This window comes from Phacochoerus africanus, chromosome 4 (genome assembly GCF_016906955.1).
Source record: "Phacochoerus africanus isolate WHEZ1 chromosome 4, ROS_Pafr_v1, whole genome shotgun sequence".
NCBI lineage: Eukaryota > Metazoa > Chordata > Mammalia > Artiodactyla > Suidae > Phacochoerus > Phacochoerus africanus.
Window position 1 is genome coordinate 59,857,951 of NC_062547.1, and position 10,728 is coordinate 59,868,678.

General features: G+C 53.1%; 1 protein-coding gene across 1 annotated transcript; it reads left to right on the forward strand.

Annotated features, from left to right (window-relative positions):
- The first annotated feature begins 158 nt into the window (after nucleotides 1-158).
- On the forward strand, nucleotides 159-7,147 carry HAPLN4 (hyaluronan and proteoglycan link protein 4). The gene is made up of 5 exons (XM_047776446.1): nucleotides 159-258; nucleotides 1,254-1,371; nucleotides 1,649-2,011; nucleotides 3,720-4,052; nucleotides 4,468-7,147. The coding sequence occupies exons 1-5, from the start codon at nucleotides 256-258 to the stop codon at nucleotides 4,857-4,859; spliced, it is 1,209 nt and encodes a 402-aa protein (XP_047632402.1). The 5' UTR covers nucleotides 159-255; the 3' UTR covers nucleotides 4,860-7,147.
- The last annotated feature ends 3,581 nt before the right edge of the window (nucleotides 7,148-10,728 follow it).

Sequence of the window (10,728 nt, forward strand, 5' to 3'; positions counted from 1 at the left end):
ACCTGGCTCTGCACCCATTGTTCAGGGCAGTTTTTCCTCAGTCTGTGACTGTCATCACCTCTCCCTGGAGCAGGTGCCACTACGTCCCCTTTAACGCCCCCCCCCCCCGCCGCCACGTCCGCCTCCCTCCTCCCCTTGCAGGCAGACGCCGGGATTGCGCCGCCTGCAGGGACCTGCTCAGTCCTTTCCTAGTGTGCAGGAAGCGCAGTCCCGGCCGGCGCAAAGGGGCCGCTCAGCAGGGGCCGCACCGGCAGGATGGTGAGTGGGGCCAAGGGATCGGTAGGTCCTTCTCTGGGATTCTGTCTCTTTCCGTGTCTCTGAATCTACATCCCTTAGTGTTTCTTCAGTCCCTCTCTCACTCTGGTCTCTCCCATCTCTATCTCTCACCTTATATGTCTTTTTCTCCCACTCTCTCCCCTCTCCTGCCTCTCTTTCTCTTATTCCTCTGTCTGTCCCTACTTTTCTCTCCCTCTTTTTTTTTTTTTTTTCCTGATCGCTTTTCCCAGATATTCCCTCAGAGTCTGTCTCCCCCTACCCCCGTGTCTCCCATTTCTCTGTGTCTCTTGTTCTCTCTCTTTTATCTGTATTAGTCTCTGTTTTTCCCTCTCTATCTCTCTCTCCATCTGTCCTTAACCTTCTCTATGTCTCTCTCCCTCTGGCACTCTCTTCTGTTTCCCCCTTTGTATCCGTGCCTCAGTCTTTCCTTCCTCTTATCTGTCTCTTTCCTTCTCTGTCTCCATCTCTCCCTGCCTTTCTCTCTCTTCCCCTGTTCTCACCCTCTCTCTGTGTCTTTCCCTCTTTGCCTCCACCACCCCCTCGTCCCCCCAACCCCCACCTGAACGGGTTTGCTGCAGTCTCCTGGCGCACGGATAACCTTGCCGCTGCCGCTGCTCGAGCTCCTCCGCTCCTCCCCTCTCCTCCCAATCCCGGACCCGGGCCAGAGACAGAAGGGGGCGGGGCTCTGAGCCTCGGGTGTTTGGGTCAGGGGGTCAGGCAGTTTGCCCGTGCAGAACTAAAGGAGAGTGAGTGCAGGGGGATGGGCTTTGCTCAAGGGCAAGGGTCTGAGGTCCTGGGAGAGTTGGGGGTGCGTGGGAGGGTCTGCCAGCCTTCTCCTTGGGGGAGTCCTCTGGGACCCTGGCCCGGTTGGGGACCTAGGCATGTAAGAAGTCCTCGCTGCGTGGAAGGAAGGCCAGGGGGCTAGTCTTCTGAAAGGCAAAGGACTGGAGGTTGGACTGAGAGCTCTGTGCCCCCAGGTGTGTGCTCGGGCGGCCCTCGGTCCTGGCGCGCTCTGGGCGGCGGTGTGGGGAGTCCTGCTGCTCACCGCCGCCGCGGAGGCGCAGCGCGGCCGGAAGAAGGTCGTGCACGTGCTGGGTGAGTCAGGGCCGTGGAAGCGGATCTTGCCCGCAGAAACCGTGGCGAGGTAGAATCGCCGGGGTGCGTGGAGGGAGGGTGCTGGGCGTTCTGATGCCCACAGTCCCCGCCCAGCTCCTCCCGTTCTGAATCCCCGCCCCCTCTCCAATCCTCTTGCGGGACTGATCTCCTGGCCCCCACTCAAGTTTTCTTCCCACAACCCCTTCCCTGGATCCTCCTCCCCAGGTTCCCCTGCCCCGCCCCTAACCTCTTCTTAACCCTCCTTGGTCGCCCACAGAGGGGGAGTCGGGCTCCGTGGTGGTGCAGACGGCGCCAGGGCAGGTGGTTAGCCACCGAGGTGGCACCATCGTCTTGCCCTGCCGCTACCACTACGAGGCAGCCGCTCACGGCCACGATGGCGTCCGCCTCAAATGGACCAAGGTGGTGGACCCGCTGTCCTTTGCTGATGTCTTCGTGGCGCTGGGCCCCCAGCACCGGGCGTTTGGCAGCTACCGTGGGCGGGCTGAGCTGCAGGGTGATGGGCCCGGGGACGCCTCTCTGGTTCTCCGAAACGTCACGCTGCAGGATTATGGGCGCTATGAGTGTGAGGTCACCAACGAGCTGGAGGATGACACTGGCATGGTCAAGCTGGACCTGGAAGGTGATCCACCTGTGGGCAGGATGAGGCGATTTTCTAAGGGAGGAGGGAAGAGGGTATTACAAAGGACAGAGACCAAAACAAGTTGGCTTGAAGGAATTTAGAGTCTTAGTGGGGTAGGATAATGGTTATGATTTGGGGTGATTTTACTACCCCGGGATATTGGCAATGTCTAAAAGCAGGTTGTGGTGCTATTTAGTGGGCAGAGGTCAGGGGTGCTGTGAAACATCCCACAATAATACCCCTCACAGCAAAAAATAATACAGTCCAAAATGTCAGGAGTGAAGATGTTGGGAAACCTTAAGATAGGATCTAGCACAGAGAGATCCAGACACTCACATCACGAATCCCTCCCTCAGCTGTTTCCTTGGGTAGGCTTTTCTTGGACAAGTTTCCCCTGATGGAACCCAAAAGCAGTGCCAAGCTTCCACCTTTCCAACTTGACAATTGATTTCCTGTAGTGCTAGCTAAAGTCCCAGAGTTCTCCCTCACTGGCCCAGCTTGAGTCATGTGCCTGTTCTTGAGCCAATCACTGTGTCTGGAAGATGGGATGCTCTGATTGGCTGACTATGGAGTTGGGAAGTGGGGTTTCTATCCGAAGACTTCCCTCCCATCTGGTTTGCCTTCAGCAGCCCACCTTAGAAGATGTTAGGGGAGGAGTTCCCGTCGTGGCGCAGTGGTTAACAAATCCGACTAGGAACCATGAGGTGGCGGGTTCGGTCCCTGCCCTTGCTCAGTGGGTTAATGATCCGGCGTTGCCATGAGCTGTGGCTACAGCTCCGGTTCGACCCCTAGCCTGGGAACCTCCATATGCCTCGGGAGCGGCCCAAAGAAATAACAAAAAGACAAAAAAAAAAAAAAAAAGGATGTTAGGGGAGATTTCAGAGCCCTCACTTGCTGAACTTTACCACAATGGAAAATAGCAACAATATAGTTCTCCTGTTGGATGTTTATTAATGTGACAGATATGTGGTTGAAGAGCTCTCTGGAGCCTCTCATTTATTTTTCTCCCAAACACTGACAGAGATGCTATTATCAGCAGATGGGCAACTGGTTAGAGCCTTGACCAGGGCACGTACCAGTGAGTGGCAGAGCCAATACTTGAACCCTTGTTAGGCTCCAGCTCTTCTCCCTGACCTGTTTGAGCCTTCCTGCATCTGCACCCTCAAGATCCATACCTCAAACACAGACACACAGAATGCTCATGAACTGAACTGACAGTGATTCTGATAAGGGATGAGTTATAAGAACTAAAGATGAAAGGGAAACCAATGGGAACAGTCCCAGGCAATGCTGGAAATCAAAGAGGTCTTGGCCCAGAGTCAAACTTTCAGGATCTCCCAGTGTGGGGGAGTCAGCTCTTTGGGCTCAGGACTTGACCAGAAGGAAGGTCCTACTGCTGAGAGAATGTCATACAGAACTGAATGGAGGAGGGTTGTGGGAGGTGAGTTTTGAAGGATGAATAGTAGTTCAACAGGTGGAAAGGTGGAAAGAACATGAACAAGTATGTTAAGGGGGAGAGTCAAGTGAATCCCAAGCTTAAACGTAAAGGGAGTCATGAGGGGTGTGAGCTGGGGAAAGGTATCGTTAGGTCTGAGGCCAGAGTGATGGATGGACTGGAAGGCCTACGCTGAAGTCACATGGCACCCCAGATGTCAGGTGGGTGGGGGTGAGCTGGGGGGCCCGGGCTGATCCTCCTCTGTCCTCTCAGGCGTGGTCTTCCCTTACCACCCCCGTGGAGGCCGCTACAAGCTGACCTTCGTGGAGGCGCAACGCGCGTGCGCTGAGCAGGACGGCATCTTGGCCTCAGCTGAGCAGCTGCACGCGGCCTGGCGCGACGGACTGGACTGGTGCAACGCGGGCTGGCTGCGCGACGGCTCTGTGCAGTACCCGGTGAGCCAGCCCCGGGAGCCCTGCGGCGGCCTGGGCCTGGCCGGGAGCGCCGGAGCTGGCGGCGGAGCTTCGGGGGGTGTGCGCAACTACGGCTACAGGCACAACGCCGAGGAACGCTACGACGCCTTCTGCTTCACGTCCAACCTCCCCGGTGCGTAGTTCCCACCCGTGGCGGGGGGCCCCGCCCACCGCAGGCCCGGGTCCGCCCCGCCCACGAGACCCCACTCGTAGACTAGCTTCTGCCTCGTACCATTCCTTCTCAGACTCTTTCCCACTCCGCCCAGTTCTCTCTCTCCCGGCCCTTCCTCTTCACACCAGCCCTCGGGGATCTGGCCGCTTCCCTAGTAATGCCCGGATCCCTTCCCAAGTATAGCCTCGGCGCGTCAATCACACATCGCCTGGCACCAACACTACTCTTGTCGAGACTGGAGTCCCGGGCGGCAGGGGAGGAGGTGTTTCTGAACCCTGAGGCTTAGGCCTGGGCTGCAGGTGGGAGGGCGGCCTGAATCTCGAGGAAGCCGGGTCCCAAGAGCAGCCCTAACCACTCCTCCCTAACCCCCCTGCAGGGCGCGTGTTCTTCCTGAAACCTCTGCGGCCCTTGCCCTTCTCGGGAGCAGCGCGCGCGTGCGCGGCTCGCGGCGCGGCCGTGGCCAAGGTGGGGCAGCTGTTCGCCGCGTGGAAGCTCCAGCTGCTGGACCGCTGCACCGCGGGCTGGCTGGCCGACGGGAGCGCGCGCTACCCCATCGTGAACCCGCGCGCGCGCTGCGGCGGCAGCAGGCCAGGCGTGCGTAGCCTAGGCTTTCCAGACGCCGCGCGCCGCCTCTTCGGCGTCTACTGCTACCGCGCGCCTGGTGCGCCGGACCCGGCACCGGGCGGCTGGGGCTGGGGCTGGGCCGGAGGCGGGGGCTGGGCCGGAGGCGCGCGCGACCCCGCCGCCTGGACCCCGCTGCGCGTCTAGGCCTGCGCTGTGGACCGCTGGGGCGCTTGGCGGCTGGCCGAGTGCCCTTCAGCCCCTTGGAGACAAACCACACTTCTGGAGGCTGGCCATGCCTCTTGCGGTCCTTGAACCCTGGCCACGCCCTCTGAGGTTCCTAGAGACTGGCCAGTCCTGGGAGCCAAGTCCCCTGGAGATCAACCAAGACCCACCTTTCCTGGACAGCGGACTTCACCTCCTATCCCAGCTTTCTCCAGGAGACAGGGAACACCTCTGCGAACCCCTGGAGACCAATAGATCTTGAGGTCTCCTGAACACTGGACATGCCTCCAGAGGGCTTCTGAAACTACCCCCATGGTCACCTGGAGGCTGGACCCCCAGGATTATCTGGAGACTGACCACACGTCCAATGCATCTCCCTGGAGATCGAAGGTCAGACCTCCTAAGGTCACCTGGACACCGAACCATCTCCCCATCACCTGTAGAGAAACCAGAAACCTCAGAATTCATCAGTTGACCATGCCCAGGTGATCACATGAAGACTATGGGCCTCTTCCTTAGGGTGACCTGTAGATTGGTTACTCCCATTCTCCCCCCTTCTCTCATGAGTCTGCCAAGGTTTCCAGAGTAACAGGCCATGTCCCCAGATCACCATGGAGAACACCCTAACTCCTCTAGTGTCAGGGGAGACCACCTTTGTCTGTCCCTGTTAAGACAGATTGACATGGGCATTCTCCTATGAGGCAGCATGTTTAGGATCCAGCATTGTCACTGCAATGGCTTGGGTCACTGCTGTGAGGTGGGTTTGATCCCTGGTGGGGGAGCTTCAACATGCTGAGGTGTGTGGCCAAACCAAGAAACAAACAAAAAAGGCAATTGACACGCCCTGGCAGCCATGCCCCATCCCTCAGGGGTCTCTCTGGAGGCCTTCACCTGATAGCCCCTTTCCTGGCTGTCACCAAAGAGACCATCTCCCCAGCCCAGGGCCTGTAAAATCCATGTCATTTTCTATGGAGACAAGCTGCCCCACTTCCCTTTGTTACCAAGGCAACCAGCCCAGCTTCGACCTGTCACCTAGAGTCAGACAGCCCTTCCTACATCAGTCACACCCATGGAGATATTGCCTCCCTCCTCCAGCTGTAACCATGGATACCATGCTTTTCTCATATCACTGGCCTTCACCCCAGAGACCTGCAGCTCCACTCCCACTGTCCTCATCCTGACAAACAGCCATGGAGACCATCCTCTCACCCAGCTGTCCTGGGAATGATCCAACTTTCGGTTCTCCAGCTCTCACCATGGAAACAGGCTGCTCCTTTCTGCAGGGCACCCCAGCTTCTTGCCGCCCTCCAAGCTCTGCCCTCAGGTGGTTTGGACCCCACAGCTGTAGCCATGGAGACCAAACTCTGGTGTCTGAGGTAACACAACACCTGTCCCCTCAAGGCTTTCCCTTGTTGGTAGGGCACACCCCTCCAAACTGTCACCATAGGGACTGTCAACGTCATTCCCATGACAACTGACTTTCCAGTTCTCAGGAACTTCTTGCCATGGGCCAGAACTGTGTCCCTGCACCAAATGGGCTGCCCCTGCACCAAATGGGTTGCCCCTGCACCAAATGTGCTGCCCCTTCACCAAATGGGCCCACCTCCAAGCAGTATCCCAGATCTGGCTGGATTACTTTAGCTGCTGGACACCCTTCATTTGCACGCTAATTATATTCCAGACAACGGCTGTGCACGAGACCCCTTGCAACACTCAGATGAGCAAACTGAGGCTCTGGCGTGCCCCTACCCTTTGTGCTGTGCAAGCACGAGGCTCACTCTCTCTCTGAGACCACATCTCCATTCTCACTGAGCCCCTCCCTCCTTTCCTAACCTCTTTCCCATGACATTTCCCTTCTTAGAGATCCAGGAGAGATGGAATTGTCTTTAAACCTCAAAATCCCCTCTGAGTTCCAGGTTCTAAGGGGTGATTCCTGCTAAGAAGTCAAGACTCAAACTCTCCAGTGTTAAGAGGCAGTGTCAAGGGAGACTGTCCATGAGCAAGGCCACCCTAGCTTTTGGATACTCTAGATCAAAGTCTTGCCTGGAATACCACTGGGGTTCCTCCTGGAGCCCTTCTTACTGTCACATCCATCTCCAGGAAACCCATCTGAGGGTTTTGGAACTGGGTGTTCCTGGGTTTGAATCTTGCCTCTGTGACCAAGTGACAAAACCCCTGATCCTTTTTCCTTCTCTGTACTAGGGCTGTTCTAAGGTCCCAGTGAGTGCAAAGTGTACAGCAGGGGCTCAATAAATCTTTTTTTTTTTTTTGATGAGTGAGAAAACACAGCAGCTGGTGAGTAATTACTTCATACATGCACTTTGGTGTACAGAATGTTTTCCATTTGGGGGGGTGTGGTGATTCATTTGGGAAATATCTCCTCTCATTCTTTGGGACCATTCCTTCTCCCCAGTCTCCCTCTTCTCTCCCTTACCCCCACCCTGCCCTCCCTCTCTCCCTTGAGCCACCTCCCATAGATCTGGCCCTTCTCAGCTCTGTCCTAATTGGGTCACTAACAAATCCAGTGGTTCTTCTCAGTCCCCTGGGAACAAAGTGTATGAAACTGGAGTTGGAGTTTCTGCATCAGGAAGGCAGGCTGCACATTTTCCCAGGAATGGGAGTGGAGCAGGTGGGGAAATGTGGGCTGAGGAATATTCAAAGTTTCTAGGAGAGAGTTTACATTGTGGCTCAGCAGGTTAAGAACCCAACATAGTGACCGTGAGGATGTGGGTTTGATCCCTAGCCTTGCTCAGTGGGTTAAGGATCTGGTGTTCCCGTGAGCTGTGGTCTAGGCTGGCAGCTGCAACTCTGATTCGAGTTGCCAAGGAACTTCCATATGCTACAGGTGTGGCTGCAAAAAGAAAAAAATAAAAATGTCTCTGGGATACAAAGAAAGGGAGAAGAGAAAAAAAGTTTAAATGTCTGATATGGTTGTGGAGATGGGATGGTCAGTTTAACTGCTCATGTTCTAGTATCAGAGGGGATTGAGCTCCCAGAGAGTCAAACCACTCATGTGAAGCCAAGGTCCAGCCCCTTGGTTAGACTGCCTTAGGTTCCAGCTGGGCCTTAGCTTTCTTGACTAGAGGAACAGTGAGGGGCATTTTTCTGGAGACGAGTGCATGAGGTTTCTTTCATCCTGCCTTTTTCCCTGCTGACCTTCTTTCTCCCTTCCATGGGGTTCCAGCATCCTGGCTTGGCCTCCGTTTGGTGAGTTCCCCTTCTCTCATTCTGAGAGAGTCAAAGAGGCTGACCACTGGACAATGAGTGCCACGGCTCATCTTCCGGGACAACACTTATTGGTCCAGGGGATGGACATGGACCCAGGGAGACCAGTGAGACACAGTCTCTGGGATTTTGATGGACTTTTGGGACCATGGGAACCCTCTTTCTGCTGGGGCCTCTGCACTGTTGGAGTGGAGGTCTTGAGGACCTCTGGAGAAGACCTAAGGATGGCAACTTGGACAGAAACCCTCCTGAAGCTAGATATTCAGAAAAATGTCTTTTTCCTGTCTTCCAGCACCCAGTGCACTTCTCAGAAACATCTAAAATTTCTTACATGTCCTTCCAAAGATGTTTTATGTTCATTCAAATAATCATACATATATCATTTCCCCCCTATTTTTATATGAATGAAAATATACAACATATTTTTTATGTTGTAAAACTTCACATAATGTAAAACTCATCATTGTAAGCATTTTTTTTTTTTTGTCTTTTTGCTATTTCTTTGGGCTGTTCCCGTGGCACATGGAGGTTCCCAGGCTAGGGGTCGAATCGGAGCTGTAGCTGCCGTCCTACGCCAGAGCCACAGCAACACGGAATCCGAGCCGAGTCTGCGACCTACACCACAGCTCACGGCAATGCCGGATCGTTAACCCACTGAGCAAGGGCAGGGACCGAACCCGCCACCTCATGGTTCCTAGTTGGATTCGTTAACCACTGCGCCACGACAGGAACTCCCATTGTAAGCATTTTAAAGTCTTCAATTAAGTGGCAAGTAGTGCATTCAGTGTTCTGCAACCATCACTTTCATTTTCATCATCCCAAAGAAAATCCCATATCCAGTTAGCAATCACTCCCCATTCCTCCCTCCCCACTCCATGCCTCAACAACAGCTAATCTACTTCCCATCTCTTTGGATTTGCTTATTCTTGATATTTTGCATAAGCGGAATCCTACAGTATGTGTCCTTTTGTGTCTGACTTCTTTCACTCACCCTTATATATCTATAGATAGATAGATAGATAGATAGATAGATAGATAGATAGATAGATTTTTGTTGTTGTTGTCTTTTCTAGGGCCACGCCCATAGCATACGGAGGTTCCCAGGCTAGGGATCTAATCGGAGCTGTAGCCGCCAGCCTACACGAGAGCTACAGCAACGAGGGATCTAAGCCGCGTCTGCGACCTACACCACAGCTCATGGCAACACTGGATCCTTAACCCACTGAACAAGGCCAGGGATTGAACTGGCAACCTCATGGTTCCTAGTTGGATTCGTTAATCACTGAGCCATGGTGGGAACTCTGTACTCACCCTAATATTTTTAAGGTCCACCCACATTGTAGTGTGTATCAGTGCTTCATTCTTTTTTAATGGCTGGATAATATATACTTATCACATCTTCTTTATTCTTTTATCAGTTAATTGACATTTGGATTGTTTTCACCTTTTGGCTGTTGTGAATAATGCAGCTATGAAAATGTGTGTGCCGTATATACTTTTCCTTTTTTTTTTTTCTTTCTCTTTCAGCTGCATCTGGAAGAGAAGTTCCCAAGCAAGGGATTGAATCTAAGCTGCAGCTGTGACCTACACCATAGCTTCAGCAACGCGGGATCCTTAACCCACTGTGTCACAGCAGGAACTGCAAAACGCTGTTTTTTTTTCATCTTTATTTAGGGCTGCACCCTCAGCATGTGGAGGTTCCCAGGGGTCCGACTGGAGCTGTAGCTGCTGGTCTATGCCACAGCCACGGCAACGCCAGATCCAAGCCGTGGCTGCGACCTATACCACAGCTCTCGGCAATGCTGGATCCTTAACCCACAGAGCGAGGCCACAACCTCATGGTTCCTAGTCAGACTCGCTTCTGCTGTGCCACGATGGAAACTCCAAAACTTGCTGTTTTGATAGTGATCTCCAACTCTTCTTAGAGGTGGGGTCAATTTCTACCCTACTAGTAACAGATGTACTTGCCTGTTCCCATATATCTTCACCAGCATCTTGTGTTAGTACTTTTTACCTTAGACAACCTAATAGTTAAAAAATAATATTTCATTGTGGTTGTCACTTGCAATTCACTTCTTATGTGAAGCAGTTCATCCTCCATTTTGACCTTAGATGCAGGCTGTTGAGAAAATCATATATCATTCTTACTTCAGGTAAATTGTCATAATTGATCTATGCAAGGCCCGTCTCTTCTGAGATTTGTTTATTCCCTTTAATCCTTTAATTTATACGACTTTGTTTGTGTATCTTGGTGTTCTTGAAAATTGTGTATTATATTGTTGAGCATATGTTGTATGGGTCACCTGCATTTCCTTTTCTTTGAGCTGTTCATATCCTTTGCCCATTTGGCTATTGAATTATTGGATTTTTTTCCCTGTTGACTTGTAGGAGCTCTTCATATATTAAGACGAGAATTTTTTTTTTTGGCTGTGCCTGTAGCATGTGGAGGTTCCCAGGCCAGGCATCAAATGTGAGCCCTTCAGCTGCAACCTACACCATAGCTGCAGCAACACTGGATCCTTAACTCACCACACCACAGCGGGAGCTCCCCCAGGGCAACAATTCTTTTATCTCTAATTTGGAAAATTGCTTCCAAGCTCATTGACTTCGTTTATGTTGTTTGTGG